The following is a 25208-nucleotide window of genomic DNA, read 5'->3' on the forward strand; positions in this document are numbered from 1 at the left end:
ATTCAACCTTCCCCTTTCAGTTGGCTGCTTCTCATCAGTGTTTATACATGCTTAGATTTTTCCCCCTTAATGCCACTAGCTCTGCCTTGCCTTTTCTTCTCCTTCATAACCAAACTGTTTGAAACAATTCACTCTGCTTGTTTCCATATTTTCATCTTTGTCAGGAACTGTGAAGGGGCTGATGTTTTATCCTACTTGCAAGTTAACAAGTTAGCCTGTCTTGGTTTCATGGATACTGGCAGGAGACACAAGCCTCCTCGGTCAGAGACAAAGGACTTTATTCCTCATGCCACAGGAAGCAGCCTGAGTTTCATGTTGATGTTGGTCCCCTTTACCTCCTAAGTCCCACAGGGTGACAGAGTGGCACAGGTAGATGCTGCATGCAGTGGGCTTATGTCTCAGCTGAAGAACTCTGAGCTTAGGGAACTTTCATCTTTTACAATGGGCTATAAGCAAATCTGCCTGATGTTTGTCCCAGAGGGAGACATCATTTTTATTACACTGGGTAGCAGACAATCTGCCCTCTGCTCCAAAAGGAGACAATATTCCGATCTTCCAAGTCTGTTCATTTAACAAACATCCTTGAAAAACAGTCCTAAACAAAAGTTCTCAATGCAAGAGATCCATGGAGAATTGCTCCCCACAATCTTCCAGTCAGACCTCAACTTACTCCAATGTGGCCTCTGTTCCTATTACACCACCAAAACAATTCTTGAAAAGGTTACCAGTAAACTGCCGTATCAGTAAATTAGAGGGTTTCTTTTGGTGGCAGGGGGGAGGGGCACTCCCTGACGGTGCAGTGGTTAGGACTCCACGCTCTCACTGCCAAGGGCCCACGTTCAATCCCTGGTCGGGGAACTAGGATCCCACAAGCCACGCAGCGGGGCCAAAAAAAAAGAAAAAAAAATTAGAGTTTTTCAGTTCTAATTTTATTCAAACCCTAAGCAGAATTAATAACCATTTTTTTCTTTTCTTTTGAATTATATGGTATTACATTCTCCTGGTTCTACTCGTTCTATTTTCATCCCTCTGGGTATGCCTTTCTCAGTCTGCTTTGTGGGTTCACCATCCTCAACCTAGCTATTAAATATTGATCCTCAACCTCTGGTCTTAAGGCCTTATCTCTCTCTCTCTCTTTTTTTTAAATAAATTTATTTGTTTATTTACTTATTGCTTTTTGGCTGCATTGGGTCTTCGTTGCTGTGCGCGGGCTTTCTCTAGTTGCGTCGAGTGGGGGCTACTCTTCCTGGCGGTGCACGGGCTTCTCATTGCGGTGGCTTCTCTTGCTGCGGAGCACGGGCTCTAGGAGCACGGGCTTTAGGAGCACGGGCTTCAGTAGTTGTGGCTCGCGGGCTCTAGAGCGCAGGAGCAGTTGTTGTGGTGCACAGGCTTATTTGCTCTGCGGCATGTGGGATCTTCCCAGACCAAGGCTTGAACCCGTGTCCTCTGCATTGGCAGGTGGATTCCTAACCACTGCGCCACCAGGGAAGTCCCCAGCCCTTATCTCTTTTCTTTCCATATTCTCTTCCCAAATAAGCTCATCCAAACTTTACAGTTTCAATTACCACCAGTAAATCAGTTATTTAAGTATTATAGCCAGCTCAGACCTTTCTTCTGCACTCTAGACCCATATATTCAACTGCCTTCTCGACATTTACACTTGGATATCTTGAATATACTTCAATATTCAACACACCCAAGGCCAAACCCATGATTTTCCTCCTCAAAACTGGTCTTCATTCAGTGAACAGATTCTCAGGAATAAAATCCATCCTTAATTTCTGCAAGTAAGAAACTCAGGAATGATCTGTAAAACCTTCTTTTTCCTAATTTCCTATTATCCAAATTATCAGTGGGTTCTGTTGAGTTTAAATCCTAAATATCTCAGGCATTTATAGTTTTCTAATCTTTCTTGTTTGTTGGCTGGTATACAATCTGTCTTCTCAACACCTTCCTTTCTGGTTCTTTTTATTCCTTCCTGTGGATGTGAGTCACTATTTGGTGTCATTTCCTTACTCCAATACAACTTTGTTTCCACCTTTGTATTTTGTGCTGATATTGTCAAATATATTATATTTCAGTATGTTATAGGCCCAACAATATAATTATATATACATATTGTTTTATGCAACTGCTTTTAAATCAGTCAAGAGAAGATGGTGCGATTATACTATCCTTTGTAATTATCTACATTATTGCCTTTACCAGTGCTCTTTGTTTTTTTGTGTGGATTCAAAGTAGTGTCTGATATCAGATGCTTTCATCCTTATAATTTCCTTTGATCATTCTTGTAAGACAGGTGTGCTGGCAAAAAATTCTGTTTTTATCTGGGAATGTGTTTTACGTTTATTATTATTATTATTATTTTTGCGGTACGCGGGCCTCTCCCGGTTGTGGCCTCTCCCGTCGCGGAGCACAGGCTCCGGACGCGCAGGCTCAGCAGCCATGGCCCACGGGCCTAGCCGCTCCGTGGCATGTGGGATCCTCCCGGACCAGGGCACGAACCCGTGTCCCCTGCATCGGCAGGCGGACTCTCAACCACTGCGCCACCAGGGAAGCCGCTACCTTTATTTTTGAAAGGTAATTTTGCTGGATATAAGACTGTGGACAGGTTTTTACTTTTAGCGCTTTGAATGTGTTGTCCAATTGCATCTGTCCTCCAAGTCTCTGATGAGAAATCAACTATTGATCTTACTGGGGTTTCCTTTTATGTGATTTGTTTTTCCTTTGCTGCTTTCAAGATTTTCTCTTTCTCATTCAACATTTTGACCATAATGTGTCTAGATGTGGATCACTCTGTTTATCCTCCTTGAATTTCATCAAATTTCTTGTATGTGTAGCTTAATGCTTTTCATTAAGTTTGAAACATTTTCAGCCATATATATCTCAGAATATTTCTTCTGTCCCTTTCTCTCCTCTCCTCATAGTCCCATTATTTGTGTGCTGATGTGTTTAATCATGTCCTACAGTTCTCTGAGGCTCTGTTCATTTTTTTCCATTCTTTTTTCTCTCTGTTCTTCAGATTGCATAGTTTATATTGCTCTATCTACAAGTTCACTGATTTTTATCTTCTGCCCACTCAATTTTCATTTGGGTTACTGTACCTTCAACTCCAGAATTTCCACTTAATTCAAAAGAAAAACAGTTTCTCTTAATTAATATTCTCTATTTGATGGACACTGTCATCATACTTTAACTCTTTAAGCATGTTTCCTTTAGTTTTTTGAATATATTTATAAGAGCTCTTTTGAAGTCTTTGTCTGCTAAGTATATCACTGGGCCCCATCAAAGACATTTTCTATTGTCTGATTATTTTCCTACTTATGGATCATACTTTCCTGTTTCTTTCCATGTTTCATCATTTTTTTCGTCAGTAACTGGACATTTTAGATATATTTTTGCAACACTATATACTGATCCCCTACCACTACTCTGGGGGTGGCGGTGGTTGTTATTCTCATGATTATTTGTTTAGTGACTTGGCTGAACTAATTCTGCAAAGTCTATTCCTTTGCAGTGTGCAGCCTCTGATGTTCCTACTCACATTTTTTCCCCTTATTTTCATCTTTTAGTCTCATTACCTAGGGGTTGTCCCTGGGCTAGTATAGCCATTTCTTGGTTAGCGGTTGTGCTTACGGTCCCTTAGCCAATTATTTTCATGCTTTACCATTGGCTGTATCTGTAGCTTGGAAACTGCTATCATAGTTCAGAGATTTTACTTCTTTGCCCCACATTCAACGAGGGACTAGTAGCTTGGAGGGTCCTACTCTTACTACCCCTGAGAGGGTATAGCCTTGGGCATGTATACAATTTTCCGACTGTCACAGGTGATTGTGATATTTTGGAGCCCTGCTTCCTAGGAGTTATCCCTGGGTCAGAGTAGCATATTGTTCAATCAGTGTTTGGTCACAGGTTGTATTTAAGCCCCTTGTTCTTTGTAAGCCTTCTTCCCTGTGTTGATGGGTCTGTGTGCAGCTTAGGGAATGCTTTCAAGTCTGCCCCACATCCTGCTACAATTGTTCCTGAGTGGGTGCAGCCTAACACATGCACACTTGCCTTCCTGATCCTCACAGGTGACTATGATCCCAAGAAGGTTCTTCACGGCCGACTCTTTCCCTGGTTCTTTCTTTAAAACCTCTGGCTGCTCTGGTGTTTTGATGTATTATGGAGCTACCAGCCTCCTCTTAATTGCTCTTCATCAATATCTGTACTGTTTTCAACAACACCTTTAGGCATGGAGTTCTCCATTCCTTCTTCCAGTTGAAGTCAGTCTTCTCAGGCAGATCCAAAGAGCTCTTTACTTCTATGGTCTGCCTTTTCTCCTGGGCAGAACACCTGCACCACTGCACTGGAGTTGGGGTCAGGGACCCTATTTTCCTAGAGTGACAGTCTGGCTCTATAAGGAGGTCCTGGGGGTGGGGAGCAGCTCTTGGTCGTGGCTTGCCTCTCTTGTTGTGGAATCTCTACATTATAGTGAGTTGGGATGGGTAATTCGGCCTCAGTGTTCTCAGCTTGCTGTGCCTAGGGTGGGGGTTGCTTTGGAGGAGGGAGACTTGGTCCTTTTAGCCATGCTTGCCTGGAATAGACTTCCTGTAACATGGAGCTGAGGGGGAAGGGAGGAAAGGGATGAGAAGGCCTACCCTTGCAGGTGAAACTGTAGCCCTAGACTGGGAGTTAGCGGGAGAGGGGAATTTCAGCTTCTTGGCTACACATGCTGGGGTTGCAGCTTCTATAACACAGCACTGTGATGGGGAGGTAATGGGTTAGGTTGTGGCTCAAATGCCACAAATACTCACTGTTCTTACCTAGATTTTGTAGATTTTCTTTAATGAATGTTCCTTCATTTGCTGTATGCTCTTAGGGTGATTCCCAAAGATTTTAAATGATATTTTATTTTTAAATAATTTTCACCAGTTAAATTGTTGTTTTGCTGGGATAAAATCTACTGAGTTCCTTACTTCATTGTTCTGGAAGTCCTGCCATGTTGTTTCTGGACATTAATTACTTCTGATGGTGAACTGAAGGATAATTCCTGTAAGGATGAACCAGGGGATCCTGGGTAGTACTCAGGTAGTTTTCTGGAATCATCCATAGAACCTTAAGCACTTTGAAGAGTATTTATTTTATTTTATTTTAAACAAAGTGAAATTTGAGGGTTTTTTTGGCTGCATTGGGTCTTCGTTGCTGTGCGTGGGCTTTTCTCTAGTTGCGGCGAGCAGGGGCTACTCTTGTTGTGGAGCACAGGCTCTAGGCGTGCAGGCTTCAGTAGTTGTGGCCAGCTAACATATTTGCTAGACTCTGCTAAGCAAAGAAGGAAAACTGCCTCTTTAATGGTTGGTATGAAAGGAAATGAGAAAGAAGGAAAAGAAACCGATTGTTTTTTATTCATTTAAGCTTTAAATATAAGTAAATATTTAAAGACTTTTTTCAAAAAAGGGTTAGTATAAGAACCATATGATTAAATGGAACTTCAAAAGTTGAACTTCAGCTGGTAATTAACTCATTTTTAAAAAATTAAGTCTAAGGAAAGTTAACTGGAAATTCTAGTCTCAGAATAGTCCTGATTTTCCCTTTAGTTGCATCCAATACATTAAATTTTACACCCAAGTCTGTATTTTAAAATAATTTTTAACATAGTAAAATACTTTTTATCGGTATTTATAACCCTCTGGAAAAGTTTCTAAGAGTTGCAGAAATGTCAGAAGTAAATCAAGAATGCTTTGTGAGCATTAAAATCATCTCCTCCTTCCTAACTCCCCATATTAAATATCTGGCAGCCCAGAAAGAAAATAATAAACAAAGAAATAAATATACTAATACATATAAGAACAAATAAAACTATCTTAAGCTATCATATATATTCAGTAAAATATTTAAGATTATTTTACTGTAAAAACACTTCTGCTTTATAGAGCCAATTCAATTCAACAAAATTTTCGTGATACCTAAAATGTGTTAGATAAATAAGACTATATCCTTAACTTCAAGAAGCTAAGAATTTAATAAAAAGGTTAACATTTATAAAAAAGTAAGTATATTTTAAGGCAAAAATATGATGTGTTGCAAAATGCTTGGCATTTAGTTCAAAAAGCGTCAGTATAGTCAAAAAATTAAATCAGGAGAGCTGGCAAAAAAAAGTTAATGCAATGCTTTCAAATATTTAGATGATGTTTTAAAAAATGATATGGCATGTTTAACTGCTTTTGTCTTATCATATAACAGAGTAGTGGTTTATAGCACTAATGTACTGCAAATTGATTCTGTGGTTAAAACATCTTTACTTCAAAAACAAAAACCATCTTTACTTCAGCATTTAGTTACCTAAAAAGACTCATTTTTTGCTTTTTGTTCCTCTTCATTGCAAAGGCTGGCTCTTTGTGGAGATGCTCTGATATATAAGCCTTAAATACAATAAATAATGTTAAAATGAAGTTTTTAATGAATTTCACAATATATTAATTTTAAAAGCCCTAATACTTATTGCATATCTATTATGTGTTGGATAGTGTCTTAAGTACTTTGACCTTCAAAACATAAAGAAAACTGAAGAAGAAGGATTATGTAATTTAGTCAAGATCACCTAATAACTGGTGAAGACACATATTCAGGCATTCTGCCCTAAAACCCATGTTCTAAAACCCTATACTATATGCTTTCTTATAAATATAAAATCACTCTGTAATCACTCACATTCTATTTATTTTAAAAAATATTTATTTATTTGGTTGCATGGGGTCTTAGTTGCAGCAGGCGGGCTCCTTAGTTGTGGCATGCATGTGGAATCTAGTTCCCTGGCCAGGGATTGAACCCGGGGCCCCTGCATTGGGAGCACGGAGTCCTAACCACTGCACCACCAGGAAAGTCCCTCCTTCTATTTATTTTAATATATCAGTTTCTAACAGCAGTTCAAACAGTTACACTTGTCTTGATTAATTTATATTCAGTAAAAATAATGTCATTTAAAAATGGTTTTGTGATGGTTACATTTGACTCACTGTACAATATAGCAACTGGTTTAATTGTGATACAGTTTGACCAGATTTAAAATTTTTCTTTCTTTAAAACTAAAAACCAAACCAACATCGAATTCTTAATTCCACCACTTCTCCCCAGAAGAAAAGCAACATAAACTGGCATAAAGACTAAGCACATAGAACACTATTGAAGCAGATTTTTGGTTTCATTTTTTTAACTACATCCAGTTAAGAGAGAAACATATATTTTATTTGGACATAAAATAAACTTTTCTTTCCCTTTGAAATTTTCTTGCCTTCATAGTATGAACAATGAACTTGTAACATAGTAGAATGTGCTCCAATGATCCTAGAAAGGCTGCCTTTATAAATAACGTAATTTTTGATTGAATATAATTATGGAGAGACAAAAATGACAGATGAAGGACCACAATAGAAACAAGCTGGGAATCAGTTTCAGAGGGATTTTAGACTGAAAGTCTTCCCCTCAAAAAAATACTGTAATTTTGTTTCTCTCAATCCATCTCACCAGTCCACTGGACCTCTCAAAAGAAAGACCTGTTTTGAAAAAGATCTTGTTGCTTTCTTTTAAAAGGGCAGGAGTCTCACATTTGCAAAACATCAAGAGACAGTATCATACTGTGATAAACAACTTTGTGAAAATAGATATTAAGAAAGAAGTAGTTATAAAATTTAAAAGCCTCTGGATTTGTTATAGATTTAGCTCCTTATTTTCTCCTTGCAGTTTAGAAACCACAGTCTACCATTTCAACCACGAATTCATAGCCACATATTCTCCCGTACTTTCTGACTTTCAGCAGCCTCCGATTTCCCTGCTGCTTCTTCTAGGCTGCTAAGTGTTGTTGTTGCTAAAAACTGTGCTGAGATGACTCGTTATAAAATCATGTTCTCTCAGTGTTCTTGGTACTACTTCTATACTCTTAAGTGGAGAGAGTCACCTCTCGGTAACTATCCATCCAATTCCAAATATTTATTGTTCCACATCTTTCCCACTCTATCATCTCCTTCTTAGAGGTGTTGCTGTTTGTTTTTAAGGTTAACCAAGATTCATAATCCCAAATTCTCACATCCATACATTTAAGTACAAAAATGGATTTTATACTGTAACATACTTTCATTCCTAAAGCAAAAGAAGCAAAACAGAGATCCTGATTGAAACTGGAACATTTGTGCATTAGGCAAGTCACACTTCCTTTTAAGACAAAACCAAGAAAGGCAAAGATATTACAAAATCAAAGACACTGGTCAGAATCTGAGGCATTAAGTAGGTGAGGACTGATTCTCAAAAGCACTGGGTCTGTCACTGCTGTTCCAGTTGCTTGACCATATCTATTGAAAGAATCATCAACATTTGTGACTTTATGAATGCCCTCTTTTAAAATTAAATTTTATCATAGGAGTTTTAAGGTTGCAAAGGAAGTATTTAGCTTTATGAAAGTTGAAAATTCTACTTGCTTATGCTGTTAAATATCTTTTCCATATTATATTTGAAGAGTTAAAGATAAATATGGCTGGTATGTCTAATAGAACTAGGCAAAAATATGATCCATCCTTGTTAGAATTAAGTTGCCTTTAAAGTTAGCTTTTTATCATTAATTTGTTACTAAGATCCATAATGGGATTTTGTCTCAAAGAAAATTTAACAGTACTTATGAGTGGGACAATTTTTAAGAAAGCTATGAAAATGCCACTCACATAACAATGTTTGGGAGTTGTTTATTGTGTTCTGTACAATAACAGCTTCTTGTTTTATATACTGCACTTTTTGTCCAATCCAGTGACTTGGCTGATATTTTTCTTTGTGTTCTGAAATAACCACTGCAGTGCAATTCTTATGAAATGAAATGCCTGTTGAGTTATTAATCAACCATTTGGACTAAGTGGGGAAAAATTTTAATTGCTTCTCATTATTTATGACATTAAAGAATCTGTAGGAATCTAGTTTTGTAAATAAAAGTATGTGGATTTATAAAATTTCTTATGGAAGAAATTCTTTGACGAACAGTATATCTATATAAAGCCACCTTATTTTATAATGGAATATATTAGTTATTTAAATTTTGGGTGAATAGTGATATAGTGAAAATGACAAGTTTTCTGCCTACTGTAATGAAGTCTGTAGTCATGTTCTGAAGTTATGATCCTCTCCTCTCAGCATGTTTTACACCTGCATTTTATGCAAGATGTGTTGTGTGCTACTTGTGGCAAGCCTGCACAGACCTGACTGATTTGCCAGACTGACAGCTGCTTACTTTCAGGAAACCGCACTCTGGTTCTTAGTGCGTGTCACGTCCTCCCTGAGTATCACTAATCTTTGATTACTAAACTCCAACTCTGATAATCACAGCCCTTGACTCACAGAATAGTCTGGCTTGCAAAATAAATCCTTTAGGCAATTTAGTTCAATTCAATAAATAATAATAGGATGCCTACCATGAACAAGGCAAGTGCTGTGAGGTACAGAAAGCAAATAACCTATACTCCTTGCCATTAAGCTGCTTAATATATAAGGAAAGATATGTACTCAAATCACCATATTCAAATCCCCTAACAATTAAAATGACCCATACTTTTATAAAAGATTCATAGTTTCCTTCTGATCTTTCTCAGCTCAGGCAATTTTTCAGATTTCCAGACTTGTATGCTCAATTGCATGTTCAACATTTCCCAGATGTCTTAGAGGACCTCAGACTCAACATGCCCTCAACTCATAATGATCTGCCTTAAAATTGGTCTTCCTCCATGCGTCCCTTACCTCAGTGAATGGCACAACCCAGAAGTACAAGCAAGAAGCCTGCTAGTCATTCTAGATGTCTTTACCTCCTTTGTCTTGCTTGGTCGACTTTTGCGGGCTCATCTCCCTCTGAGTCTGTGTTGGAACTTCTTAGGGACTTACCTATAGGCCTTCTTCTCTTCTTACTCTACAGTCTCTCTTCATGGAGCTTTCATGTACTCTAATGATTTTATTAATTCTTAGATGGTTTATATGTTGAAGACTCTCACTTTTAAAATCACACCCGGGCCAAGAGAAAATTATTAGTGAAATATTTTTAATTTCTTCAGGAAAAATATTCCTGTAGTTTTGATTCTCCCCTCACCATTTTTTAAAAATAAATTTATTTATTTTATTTATTTTTATTTTTGGCTGCGTTGGGTCTTCATTGCTGTGCTCGGGCTTTCTCTGGTTGTGGCGAGTGGGGGCTACTCTTCGTTGTGGTGCGCAGGCTTCTCATTGCGGTGGCTTCTCTTACTGCGGAACACCGGCTCTAGGCGTGCGGGCTTCAGTAGTTGTGGCTTGCGGGCCTCAGTGGTTGTGGCTTACGGGCTCTAGAGCGCAGGCTCAGTAGTCGTGGTGCATGGGCTTCATTGCTCCGTGGCATGTGGGATCTTACCAGGCCAGGGCTCGAACCTGTGTCCCCTGCATTGGCAGGCAGATTCTTAACCACTGTGCCACCAGGGAAGCCCTCCCTGCAACCATTTTTTAAATGGAATCCTCTCCCCATTTTATTTGCTTACTAGTCATTTGTTCAATAAACTTATTAAACACACATACTCCAAGCATTTGCTCCTCATCACAAAAATACCGTAAGGTGGGTATTTCTAGACTCTAGAGGTCAAGTGACTTCCCCAGAATCAGACAACCAGCCAGAATTTGAGCACAGGAGTCTTCTGACTATAAATTCTGAGCTCTTTCCAATAAACTGCACTGCAGACCTCTAAATCCCTTAGTACAAAGGAACTAAACCAGGTATTAAGAAGAAAGCAAAATATTTAAACAAATTCATTATAAGGTGTGATTATATAATACTCCTTAAGAAATATACTTTTTGTTTTTTTTTTTTTTTTGCGGTACGCAGGCCTCTCACTGTTGTGGCCTCTTCCGTTGCGGAGCACAGGCTCCAGACGCTCAGGCTCAGCGGCCATGGCTCACGGACCCAGCCGCTCTGTGGCATGTGGGATCTTCCTGGACCGGGGCACGAACCCGTGTCCCCTGCATTGGTAGGCGGACTCTCAACCACTGCGCCACCAGGGAAGCCCAAGAAATATACTTTTTAAAAGATGAAGTCTTTAGTTAATTTACTTAAGTCCATAATTAATTTGGTTTTTCCTCTCATCTTTCCACAAGGGATTTGAATTTGCTTATAGTAGGAATAAATGAATAAAATAGTAATAAAATATAGAAAACTGGAAGGGGGGAAGGATGAGAGATAATTGAGAGTCTAGACTGGGGAAAGATATGTTACCATGATTACTTCGACTGAGCCTCAAATTTGGCTCTACCCGCCATGGAGTCAAAGCAAAAGGAGGGGGCAAACCAGTAATTCTCACTTCCTTAAGACTCTGCTCATATTTACCTTAGTGAGCACTTACATGATCATCTTATTTAAAAAAGCACCCCTACCCTATACACATACTCCCCATCCACCTTCCCTACTTTATTTTTTTTTCCATAGCATTTATAACCCACTGATGTACTTGTTTATTTATTCGTAGCCTCTCACTACTACAATGCAAGATTAATGAGAGGAGAGATTTGGCCTGTTTCTGTTTGTTTCTTTGTGTCCCGGTGCCTACAGCACTGCCCAGGAAATAGTAGGAGCTCAATAAATGTTTTGAGTGAATGAATTAAAAGCTACCAAGAAAATAAGGAACAAACAAATAATAACTGATAAATAATAATGAATACAAATAATAAATACAGAAAACCATCCATAATACAATGACTGTTATCAGTTGTTAAAGCAATTGATGTTCCATGTGACACAAATGGATAAGGAAAATATCTTTAGTATATGGCCGGGTTGTTAGCACAACTGAAGTCTTAAATTAGGAGCCTAACATAGCGTACTCAAAGACTGATTTCCAAATACTTAGTCATTTAAACTCCAAAGGGAAAATACTATCATCCAGAAATGGCACAATCATTATACCATTTTTATGATATTACTGTTAAATAAAGTTTACATACTGAATAATAAAGAAAGAATTTTAGTATTTAATTTTTCTTCATATATTTATTCTCAAGTGTTTTACACTGAGTATTTTTATTGATATCAAAAATGGTTATAACTAAATGGTTAATTCTCTATGAAGAAATCACTTCATTCTTGCCCTCCTTTAAATTTAAAAGCTTAAACCAAATGTGCTTCTACACTCCCATGAAACTCCTTAGTAGACAAAGTTGTCTGTGAAACCAGTAACAATTCAACATGTGGAGAAAGTATGCTAGGATGCTAGGAACAAGCAGTTGGGATTTGTGTGCTGAATAAAAAATAGACATGAATATGGAATCCTTGGAGCAGCCATCTTGTTCTTATCAAAATTTGTTTTTAGTAGTTATCTGACCATCAGGTTAATTTTAGTTATAACTCAACAGAAAGAACTTCAAATATAACTTAATCCTTGCTTTTCACATGCATACAAATCATACATTTCCACATGTACATTGAATGTATGTATACAGTACTACCATGGAAGAAGACTAGAATAGAATTAATCTTTTCTAGCAGCATGAGACATTGTAAAGGGAGAGATCAAGTACCCTCACTATCCACAAATTAATCTACTCTGTGTAGCAAATTTTAGAAATTACTTTTTTTCTTTATTACTATAAGAAAATTAAGAATAAGCAAAAAAAAATTATGGGTGTCTCCATGGAAAACTGCATTGTTTATAATACTACTGTTTGGTCTGTATGGCTTTTGAGATATTTAACAAGTCTGTAAATTACAGATAACCAATAGCAATGCAAATAATTCATATCTATAGACAAGCAAACAAATTCTGTTCCAGCAGAGTTTCAATTGTCTTTCCTCCCTGCCTATGGAAAAAGCCAGTCTCGTGGCCATTTGTAAATTCATTTCAACATACCTTTTCTCCACATACATTTCTGACTGATTTCTCCTTTGAAGCAGTTGTAACATTTGCCTGGTTCCCTCTTCAATGACGAGTTAAATAAACTCCTTAACATGTGTTCATTTTATATTTAATGAGCACTATAATTTTACCTCTTTTTGAAAATTATCCTTTAACATTTTGCCATTATTGAAATGGCTGATCTGAATTTAAATCTATGTTAGCTTTGGGTTTCATTTACTGTCTTTCCTATGTTTAGTTTAAGAAAAATTAAAAACAAAATTGCAAGGTTTTACCAATTACATAAATTAATGCCAGTTAGTATTCCAAGATTCTGTTTGTCAGCCTTTCACCTTCTTGATATTGTGGTGGCTTTTAAACACATCACATCAAGGAACACAATCCTTGCCTAAATTCTTACAAATGTTTTACAGGGACCTTTAGCTCAATGCACAAACTAACACCACTCATTTCTTTTCTGTTGATTCTGACAATAGAGTATGTTCCTGTTACACACAAAGTCCTCTCTCTCTTCAAAACTAAATTTTGTTATGAAAGTTTCCCCTGGGAAACCACATTGCTTCAGCAAAAACATCAATTGAGTTTTTACCAGCAGTGTCATTTTAGATTGAAATTTTTATAGACTCTGTACTACCTCAGAGATGCCAAAATAAATGTCCGAAGCATTTGCCTTATGCAATCTCTGCTCTCATAGAGATGATGTTTTAGTGTTAGCCTGTGAAGGAGAGAGTGGGAAGTGGCAGAGAATAAACATGTTAGCAAACAAATAAATAAAATACTTTCAAATAGTGTGAGAGCTATGAGGAAAATAAAAGAGTAATGGAGGAGAGGAAGAGGGTGTAGACTGGAGGTTCTTTCTATATATTAGAGCTGAGCTGAGATCTCAGAAAGGTTATAGTTAAGCTGATGATATGAAGATCTGCCAAGGGAAGATTTGGGGAAAAGAGTCTAGGCAGAGGCCTTGAGACAGAATTGAGCTTCCTGGGCTAGTGCAGTGATCTTGATTGTGGTCCACAATAAGATATTTTGTTTCTTGGCCCAGTACATATAAATTTCCACGAAATGACATTCATACCATGTGTGATGCATTCTAACAATTTCTGTCCTATCCTATCCTGTTCACAATCCACTAAATTGATTTCATGGACCAACACTAGCTTGGTTGTTAAGAACTCAGGCTTCAAGCATGGGTTTGAATCTTAACTCAGCAACTTACTAGCTGTGATACTTTCAATATGTTACTTAACATCCCTGTGCTGCAGTTTTTACACCTATAGAGTGAGGGGCAACAGCAGTCTCTACCCATGAGGGTTGAAACCAGATTTCCCTCCAGAAAGACTGAATCAATTTTACTTCTAACTTTAGTGTATTCTTATTTCATACACTGTTTCTTTAAACCCACACCATTCATCTTTTTAATCTTTATCAACTTGATAGATGAAATATTATTCCTAATAGTTTTAATTTGAATTTCTTTTATTTCTAGTGAGGCTGGACATGTTTTCCTCCTCATTGGATACTAAATGTAGTTGCAGTTTTTATTTCCTACAAAATGTACAAAAATAATATGTTAAATATAAAATTTTACTAGGTATTGTATTTATAACTTGTTTGTTATTTTTTAATTAAATGCAAAGTTATAACATTTATTTACACATATCTTCCACTAAACTACATATAACCAATAAAGGAAAAAAACTTTTGGGGGGATGGATACAAATCAATGAGAACATCAGCTAGTTCTTGAATAAGTCTTTGAAATGATTATAAATGGAGAAATACTAAAATTTGTATTCATTTTCATTTTAACCAATAGAATTCAATATTTTAAATCATAGTTACAAACGTAGACAGATGGAACCATCTTCAGGCATACCTACCAAAAATATTAAAAGAGTTGCCTATTGTAGTAGAAGAGAATGGTTCTGCAATGAAAATATAAATTAATTAAAATTTAATGATGTGCATGAACTAATGATAGATAATAATAGGCCATGAAGTGAAGAATATGATTAATTCAAGCTGCAAATTAAAAATTTCTACATTTTGTACTTTCTCTAAAATCTACTTTTTATTTTTTAAAGAAATGAAGTTTCTGGTGACATTACTGAGTACCTTGTATGCTGGCTGCTACCACAGGTGGAATTGCTTGTTTATTTAAAGTAGCCAAAACCAAACATTTTTCCTTAAAAATGACTTTCCTTCTCAATTCTCAATTTGTGACAGTGACAATAGCTTCTGTTATATTTTATTACCTCTGAAAACCATGGAATAAGGAATTCTGAATTCAATCAAACTGATGAAATTTGCCAGCCATGGGAAATCAAACTTAAATTCCCTGCTTCTGTAGATGGTCTGCATACATCCCAGTAAAATTTTGATCAAGAGGATAAAAGACAAATTAATTGGATTAATTGGAAGAGGGGATAAAAAAAATTTCACAGATGTTAGAAAAAATTATATCAAATGGAATATAGTAAAAACCACAAATGGAAATTTAATTTTCTTAACACTGTTTTAAAAAAAATTTAGGTATTAAGTATTAAGAGATATTAGATATTAAGTATTAATATTGTTTAGATATTAAGTATTAATAATTAGTTTATCCTTTATTTCCCGTAAAGTTCAAAATATTTGCACCATGCTTTCTCTTTGATCAGAAATCTGATAAGATCAAGTTGTTGCTATAAGAAAACAGCAATGACAAATAAAGCCAACCGTTTCCTCTTCCTTAGCCAAGATAAGGCACAGCTGACAATGATGTTAAATGGAAAAAAAAACCCAAAACACTGGATACGGGAAAAATTAGATCAGCAGATAGAAAGTAACTTCTGCATTAAGTTAATTAGAAATTCATTTTCTCTGCTCGGATGAAACTACTCTTTGATTATCTTATTAATTGCCTTACACACACGCACATGCACACGAACACAGCACACACTTAATGAACCAAAACATGACTAGTGGAGACTCTTAAGGGTTTTTGAAGGTATGTGGCTGTTACTGCAAGACCAGACTCCAGAGAAGACAACGATGGGAGCCAAAGCTAGTGTGGATGGGGCTTAAAGAAGGCCTTGGAAAGATACAGTTTCTACTTAGGTCTCTTAGGGCAAGGTTAATGTCATGGTACTACTTTAAGTTTTACCCTTTAACCTTGCTTTACCACTTCTCTTGAATAGTAAATTGAGAATAACTTGTACAGAGGAGGGTGGGTATTTTTCTCATCAAGGGTCAGTGATCCACAACAGAAAAAAAAAAATCAACTGGCGATCTATACAAAAAGCAACATATTAATAATTTAGGTTGGTGGGTTAAATTTTTTTAAAGAAATACCTGATTTTTAGATGAGTAAATCTTAATATTTTGTTCAATAAATAATATTTATTCTATAAATCTGAAAATTACATGTACTAAAAATAGTTCTATGATGTGGTTAGTTAAGAAGAAGAAAAAGGGAACCAGAAAAAAAAGATGGAAGAGAAGATCAGGGCAAAATAGGGAGCTAGGGGCTTTCCTGGTGGCGCAGTGGTTGAGAGTCCGCCTGCCGATCCAGGGACGTGCGTTCGTGCCCCGGTCCAGGAGGATCCCACATGCTAGTGGAGCGGCTAGGCCCGTGAGCCATGGCCGCTGAGCCTGTGCTCCGCAGCGGGAGGGGCCGCAGCGGTGAGAGGCCCGCGTACAGCAAAAAAAAAAAAAAAAAAAAAAATAGGGAGCTAATATTCACTGAGGACCTACTGTATGCTAGGCATTTCATACACAAAATGTTACTGAATCCTCATAAGAACTTTAAGTGGATAGCATTATACCCATTACAATGAGGAAACTGAGTCTCTGAGGGATTAAGTTATTAGGATGACAAGGCTCAAACTTAGAACTGTCATTACCCAAAACCTTTTTCATTGCTCCATAATGCTCAGCTTCTACAGAACAAGGAGGCAGTGGGGTGGAGAAGACGTATAGAATAAAAGAGAAAGTGGCTGAGATGGGAGGTGGGGAAGAATAACAGACAATGGGAGAATGAGACACAGTAGGGCGAGATGAAAAAACGATGGGTAGTAGGACAGAGGAGCAGAAAAAGAATATGGGAGTATATGGCCGTTAGCATAACTGATGCCATCCTGGGCCCATACAGTTCCTCTTGTCCTTCCGCTGATCCCACCCAGAACAGTACTGTGAGGTAAATCACATCTCTGTTGTCAAGGGCTTTGTAGCTAATAGATATTGTTTAATAATCATTGGGACCAGGTTGGCCTCTTTGCTCTGTAATCCTCAAACAGTGATGAAAACCTTTGCTGACTTATTCCCTGTGTCCACAACAGGGGTCCCCAACTCCCGGTCCTAGGCCTGTTAGGAACCGGGCCGCAGAGCAGGAGATGAGCTGTGGGTGAGCGAGTGAAGCTTCATCTGCCGCTCCCCATGGCTCCCCATGGCCCCCCATCCCTCCCCATCGCTCCCCATCCCTCCCCATCGCTCCCCATCCCTCCCCATCGCTCCCCATCGCTCCCCATCCCTCCCCATCGCTCCCCATTCCTCCCTATCGCCCCCCATCGCTCCCCATTGCTCCGCATCCCTCCCCATCGCTGGCATTACCGCCTGAACCATCCCCCAACCTCCGTGGAAAAACCGTCTTCCTGGAAACAGGTCCCTGGTGCCAAAATGGTTGGGGACTGCTGGTCCACAAGACTAGTTACCCATTCATAAATATTGACTTAGGAATGCATTTCCTGTTTCCAAGCACATACCCCTATACCCTATGTTAACTATAAAATTGTCTCAGTGGCCCCTTGGCAGTGTGGAGTGCAGCTGCAAACGCTTACAGATCATCTGCCTGATCCCACCCTGTGAGCAAGTTATCCTGTAATATACTGATCCATTGATTATATGGAGCTGCCTGCCTTGTTTTTCAGTCTCAAGATAACTTCTCAGTTTGGTGGGCACTTTTTGTTCCCTCTGTTCTCCAACAAAGAGGGAAAGCAAAATAGAGAAAGTTGCATATAAGGAGTTGCTGGAAGAAGAGATGCAAGAAAAGATCTGTAGGGAGACTACCTGTTTGGAATGTAGGTGTCAAAAAAATAAACAATTATTACCTATCCATTGGAATATCTATCAACAGAGTAATTATTCTTGACAACTCAAACCACTATAATCCTAATACATTTTGAGCAGAGTTTCTTAACGTCAGCACTACTGACATTTTGGGTCAGGCAATGCTTTGCTGTAGGCGACTGTTTGCACATTATAGGATGTTTAGCAGTAACCCTGGACTATTCCTATTAGATGCTGACGGTACTGTACTCCCTTAGTCTTAACATTCAAAAATGTCTCCAGACATTGCCAAATGTCCCCCATGAGCAAAACTGCCCCCAGTTAAGAACCACTGATTTAGAAGTTCCATTTTTGAAATAATGATAAAAAATGGACAAAAGATATCTACCATATACAAAATTATTCCCTGAGTTAGTGACTAGATGCCCATTGGAAAAAAATTAGATTTAAGTTTAGGGCTGAGTTCATCTAAACTCAAAGCACTTGCTACAGTATTGCTTGCAAACTGCTTTTAAAAGATGTGAAAGGAAGTGGGTATAAACAGATATCTATTTTTGAACTATACAATCTAAGGGGGAGCAGCAGATTTATCAGACTGTTCTCCCATCATAGGTGAGGGCTCTTTGCATTTCTGAAACAAAAACAAAGCCGGCTTTGGAGTTTGGAGACCTGGGTTCTGGTGTGCTCTAGTACTAGTTAATTGTAAGCCCTAGGGCAGATCACTTGGCCTGGAGAAGCAAGGCTTGTTGGCTTCTTACACTTTACCAAGAGTTCTAATATACCCTTCTAGGGAAATAGTAAAATAACTTCCTTATGTATATATATCTATTACTGATACTATGTCGAAGGGCAAGTTTGTTGAATACTGTGGATTGGTTTGCTTATTATTCTCTTGCCACTCAAAGTGTGGTCCTTGGGCATAGCATCAGCATCACTTTAGGAGCTTGTTAGAGATGCAAAATCTTGGGCCTCACCCCAGAACAACAAAATCACAACCTGCATTTAACAAGAGATAATTTGTCTACACATTAAAACTGAGGAGCACTGTTCTATTCCACCTTTCTCCTAGGGTGGCTTTCTAACTGCAGAGTCTGGAAAACTTAAAAATAACATTTCTCAGATATCTTTTCACTTAGGTTCTAGTTGAAAATTAGGTCCAAAAGCTAACCCTTACACACTTATTATATGCTAAGTACTGCTCTAACACTTTACATATATTACATACATACATATAACAGTTCTATGGTGTTGATACAACTTCTTCAGATGAAGAAACTGAAGGCCAAAGAGGTTAATTAACTTGCCCAAAGTTACAGTTAGTAAGTGGCAGAGTTAGGATTCAAACCTAGGTATTCTGGATCTAGAATATGTACTGCTAATCATATCTTTGATGATAGATCAAAAAGGAGGTATAAGGCTTCCCTCTGGTATCTATTTTTTTTTTTTTTACAGATGATCTCGTGGAACATTCTTTGATAAATGCCATTATACAGGTTCCTTCATTTATTTACTTAAATATCTATAAGCCAGCATTTATCTGAAAGTTCCAGCATTGCAAAAGGCAAGAAATGGAAATGAAGCATTACCATCTGAAAGGAAACAAAACCAACCTTATCTACAGAGTGGATGATTATATACCTAGAAGATGCAAAAGAATCAAGTCTAAGAGATACTAGTATATATTAGTATTAGAATTAACAAAAGAATTCAGAAAGGTAGCTAGTTTAAAAAGAACTAAATAAAAACCAATAGCTAGAAACCAGCAGCAAAAACATGATGTGGAAAAAGAAGAAATCCCTTTCACAATGCCAACAGAAACATAAAAGCTTGATATAGACTTCAGTATTTATAACTACTATAAAGGATTGCAAAGCCAGGGAGAAAGTGGATTATTCAATGATTAGGAAAAACAAAAAAGATCAGCTCCATACCTCACACAATACATAAAGTCATTCTAAAGAGATTAAATATATAGAGTAAAAAAAAAAAAACTATAAACACACATAAGAAAATATTGGTGGATAGTTTAAGTGTAGGATTAGAAAGAATTTTCTAAACAAATATAATAGATATATGTATGTATGTGTGGGGTGTGTGTGTGTGCATGTATAAGGGTGTGAGATGTGTGTGTATGAAACTAACAAAAAAATTCCTTTGGCTAATAAAAATTTAAAGCATTTCTAAGTCAAAAACATCATAAACAAAATTATAAAGTAAACAGCAAGCAGGGAAAATAATTATAATCAATGTGAAATATGAGTTTAATATCTTAGAATAATGCCCAAAGAAAAAATGGTCAAAGAACACAAAAAGAAATACAAATGCTCAATAAATATACGAATGGTTTAGTAAACCTCTCCAGCAGTATCTTACGACAATAAGATAATTTTTGCCTATTAAGTTGGCAAAGATTAATCTATAAATTATATTGTTTGTTGCTGGAATGGATGGTTTCCAACTGGCACTCTTACATACTAATGCCAGAAGAGCACAATGGTGCAACCTTTTCTGAATGCAGTTTTTTAGGATGTTTCAAGAGGATTCAAAGAGTTTGACTTATTGACCTAGTTCTTCCAGTTCTAGGAATATATTCCAAGGTGGAACTGTGAGAAAAAGGTAGAACTTTATAAGCAAAGATTTTCATTACAGCATTATCTATAAAAGAAGGTTTGAAGCAACTTAAATATGTAGTATTAGGGGAATGATTATTAGGCAGCCCTAAAAATAATTTTTACAAAGAATTTTTGATAACATGGGAAAATGACACAACATGCTAAGTAGATAAAAACAAGATACCAAATCCAAATATTACATTAAAACATGTTAAAAAATATGTGTGTATATATGCATATACACATACAGAGAGATATATGAATGTAGTAACATCAAATGTTTCATATTTTATAGCACAATATTACTTAGTGAGATATCAAATGCTTTTGTTTTCTTCTTTAGATTTTTTTTTTTTTTTTTTTTGCGGTACGCGGGCCTCTCACTGTTGTGGCCTCTCCCATTGCGGAGCACAGGCTCTGGACGCGCAGGCTCAGCGGCCATGGCTCACAGGCCTAGCCGCTCCGCGGCATGTGGGATCTTCCCGGACCGGGGCACAAACCCGTGTCTCCTGCATCGGCAGGCATACTCTTAACCACTGCACCACCAGGGAAGCCCCCTAGATTGTTTTATAGTTCTACATTTTCCGAAGTACACATTACTTTTATAATCATAAAGAAAGACCTTAAAGCTAAAACTAATGATTCTAAAGTCAATCCAAGGACGGTGGGACCTTTCTATCCCACCTAAGGCAGGGCCATCTTAGGTTATTCAGGTTGTAAAATGCCACATACATACATAAATGTAATAAAAGAACTGGAGATATTTAACCTTCCAGGTATGCAGCAGGGCAGAGACTCTCTTACCTAAAGGGACCTGGCATTCACAGTCATGAACATACTTGGATCACCTCTCATGCACACAATTACCAACACACATGTAGGACAGCTATGCCCTGTCCCTTCAGTTCCTTGGGCGTTTTGCCTCTCTCCCTGGCTTATCTTTCTTAGAGGCCAAACTCCTACTTCAGACTTGACAGTTCTTTCATCTAGGGAACCTGGTCCAGTCTTTCAAGTCCTCCTTTCCTAGGATAGAGGCTGCTTTGTCAATCATGTACCTGGAAAGATTTAGGCCAGAAAGACAGAGGAACCTTAGTTTTCTCTCAGATGGAGTAGTACTTAAGGATAAATGGTAAAAAAAAAAAAAAAAAAAAAGATGCTTATCTTAGTTATTAAGAAAACACCTATATAAATACTGGTATTTTGGTATTACAGGAAATAAATACCATTTTGATCTGGTATCATAATAACAATAAGCCAAAGATACGTTTTGTAAAGTCAAAGCTGATGCAAGAGGCTTCCAGGTAGAGGGAAGGGCATGAGTCTTTCAGACAGGAATAGAAAGAAGAATCAGTGAAGGTAAGGATATATGTAGAGGAGACTTTAGGCTGGGGAATAGCCAAAGGAAGAAAGCTCCTTCATCAAATGATCAGCTAAGGGCAAACTGTGAAGGAACTAGAAATAGAAAGGGATTTAATACAGCAAATTAGGGGCTGACAAAAATCTTTGAAAGAGCTGGAGGAGCAAAAGTCAGGTGCCTTCTGGAGCTGTTGCATTCAAGAGCACACCACCTGTAACCCTGATCCAGATATAAAGGAGCCTCTGCTATTACTGCTGCCGCTGCCACTACTACCAATTCTCTCTTAACATCCGCGACGCTACTCAGATTCTGGAACATTAAGTGAGTGTGCTAAGCAGAAAGGACAGCAGGGAGATGGCCTCTGTCTCATTTCCAGCTAATTAGTTTTGGTTCTGTTTCTGTTTATATCACTGTTTCTATGGAAAAGCTCACTTTAAGTTCTAAGCAACAAGTTTACAAACCAAGTTTTCAAAAATACTCTGTTTGTAATTTGGAGTCCATGTGTCCTTAAAACAACAAAACAAACACACACCATCTGCCTAAAGAAAAACAAAATAAAACAAATCCTTAGACTATGTTTTATAGTTGTTAATTTCATTTACCTCTCCCTCAAATATCTTTATATCTCTACCATCATTGCAAGGCAGTGCATACAAATTTTGAATTTCATTTTCAGGACTTGAAAAAAAAGCTACACTTATTACCAAGAAATGACTTATCACAAAAGCTTGCTTTTTACACCAATGAGTTGGGTTGTATCAATTTTTTGTTCATTTTTGACTTCTTTATAAGAAGTTCTTCTTTGGTGCTGATATAGGAGGAAATGCATATCTCAGGTGTAATTTTCAAGTATTGTGTATGTGGACTTAGAGTACATAAATAAATCATGTGATAAAAATAAATGATAACATTTTCAAAGGAGTACAGGAAAATAAATTTACATGACATGCAATGAAAGAAGCAGGTATGCAAAGTATATCTGTTTTCTAGGCTATATGTTTCATTCTTTTTTCGTTTCATCCCTTGTCGTTGTACCATAAACAATTTTGTTAAGACCAGAGCTACTGATGATGAAAAATCCACAGAAGCTTAAATGAAGTATTTTACATGCTCCCTTAAAACCACTTGAAAATTACTTTGGGTCCTTTAGCTCAAATACATCCGCCCCCGGCTCCCCGCCAGGGAGTTCCTGTTGCTGTTTTCTTCACTTTTCCAGTTGAACAACTAAAGTAAGAGGAAACAGTCCTTTAGCTACTGAGTCATGGTACAGTTAATGGGGTAAAACTACCAGGAAAGCAGTCAGGAAGATCTCCTAGCTACCAATTATTTGCTTCAGTCACCATCTCTTACATTGTCAAAAGAATGAAAAATTACACTTCCACATGGTGAGCAAACCTAATGCTAAGGCATATTTTGTACGTGCCACACGATTATTTCTGTTTTCTAAACAATGCTGAGACACTAGAACTTATACTTTATCTATTAATGCATTTACTGATGATGTTGGAGTTTGTGAAATGTGACAAAAAGAACAGATGCAGAAGGATAATGAGAGGAGACAGGTATCAACTGATCTCAACAGTATACACTGTAATAAAGGCAAATAATCATTTTAATTCTTGGTCTTTACTGTGATTCTGAAGGCTAGCTTATCTTGGTTATTTTTGAAGGTCTAATTACTGTATTTGCTGGTGAAAATTCATCCCACATATAATTCAATTTCTTTTATTAAACTTCTTGCCTAATCTTGAAGATAAATGATGTGTTATAATGCCTATTATCACATACTTAACTTAGTGAAAGCAAATTCTGAGAGTTTCAAAAACTACCCAACTTCTCTTTTCCCTTATTATGGCTGGACTCATACTTTTTTCCCCTTTGGTACCAACTGAAAGCAATTTTCTTGCTTTTTCAGTTTTTTTTTCTTTCTGCCTTAGGCATTATTTTTTTAACTTAATTATTACTCAGCTTTTTCAGTTTTTAAATGAAGTTTAGATCCCCTTTGGGTTCATGTGAAAAACTTGCTCTCGGAGAGTCCCTGTCAAGACACCTATTGTAATACTCGCTCCTACACGTCTTCAGATACTGATTGCATGTCTAGAGAAATACACCCACACCTTACAAGAGGCGCTAGGTGTGAGTTCAGAAATGACAAGATGGAAGTCGGGAGGGGAGCCACTGGCCCCTAAAACACAGCACCGGGGTATGAACTCGAAGTTGAAGAATGTTTACATGTAAGGCTTTTAGATAAGTGACCGTTATGGAGGGCACTTCCACAGACCCCCGGGCTCCGGCCTGAGAAGCCTCTGCCCGACGGGTGGGTAAGGGCGGCGCTGACCCCGCCAGGCACGCGACTCCTGGCCGGCACTTGGCAGCGCACACGCGACCCCGCGGCCCGGCCCCGAGGGCTCCGTCCAAACGCTCTCCGGGGCCGCTTCCCAGAACGCCGCGGCGACCAGCGCCCCACGCCGAGCACAGCCCCGGCGCCGCCCGCCCTCCGGGCCACTTCCCTCTGCCGCCGCGTGGGGCTCGGGAAACCGGCCGGACCGCGCCGCCCCTCCTGGATCACCTGCTCTTGCTCCTCCTGCGGCCGCCGGTCGCGCCGCCGCGGGCTCGCCCCGGGATCCGGCTCGGTCCCCGCCGCCGCCCGCTCCGCCAGCGCGTCCCCGTCCTCGTCGCGCTCTCCGCCGCCGCCGCCGCCGCCAAGCAGCTCCCCGGCCGAGCACATCCCGCCGCCAACTCCTGCCGCCCGGGACGGCCGCCGGAGGGGCCAAGCCACGAAGCCGGAGGCAGCGATCGCCGCCCGAGGGCCGCCGTGGGATCGGCCACACTCGCCGCTGACAGGAGCCTACGGAGCGCGCCCCGGCGGCCTGGGCGCCGCAAGTACCAGCCCGGCCCGGCCTCTCCTGTCACCGGCTCGCCCCGCCCTCGGCCGCCGGGGCGGAGCCCACCCGGGGAAGGGAGGGGCCAGGGCAGAGGCGGGGCCAACGGGGCGCGCGCGCGCGCGCGCGCGCGCGCGCGTGTGTGTGTGTGTGTGTGTGTGTGTGTGTGTGTGTGTTCGCGCGCACGCGTTTGTGAGAGAATATGAGTGTGACTATGTACATTACAGACTGTGTGTGAGAGATTGTGAGAGAGAGGCTCTGTGTGTGTGTGTGTGAGAGACTATGAGAGAGAGTGTGTATATGAGAGACTACGTACGTAAAGACTGTGAGAGATTGTGTATAAGAAATTGTATGTGCATGAGACTGTGTGTGTGAGAGCTCGTGTGTGTGAGAGCCTGATAGGCACTGTGTTGAGAGAGACTGTGAAAGACGCGGTGTA

At 38.8% G+C, this 25208-nt stretch overlaps 1 protein-coding gene across 1 annotated transcript in view; it reads right to left on the minus strand.

Moving 5' to 3' along the window:
- Positions 1–24711, minus strand: part of FAM241A (family with sequence similarity 241 member A) — a 38855-nt gene extending 14144 nt beyond the window's left edge. The window contains exon 1 of the mRNA XM_082838528.1: positions 24457–24711. Within this exon, the coding sequence (XP_082694654.1) occupies positions 24457–24615 (159 nt within the window). The 5' untranslated portion in view covers positions 24616–24711. The remainder of the gene's footprint in view (positions 1–24456) is intronic.
- Positions 24712–25208: the final 497 nt, after the last annotated feature.

The sequence above is a fragment of the Leucopleurus acutus genome (assembly GCF_964270905.1).
Source record: "Leucopleurus acutus genome assembly, chromosome: 4".
In the NCBI taxonomy this organism is placed as follows: domain Eukaryota; kingdom Metazoa; phylum Chordata; class Mammalia; order Artiodactyla; family Delphinidae; genus Leucopleurus; species Leucopleurus acutus.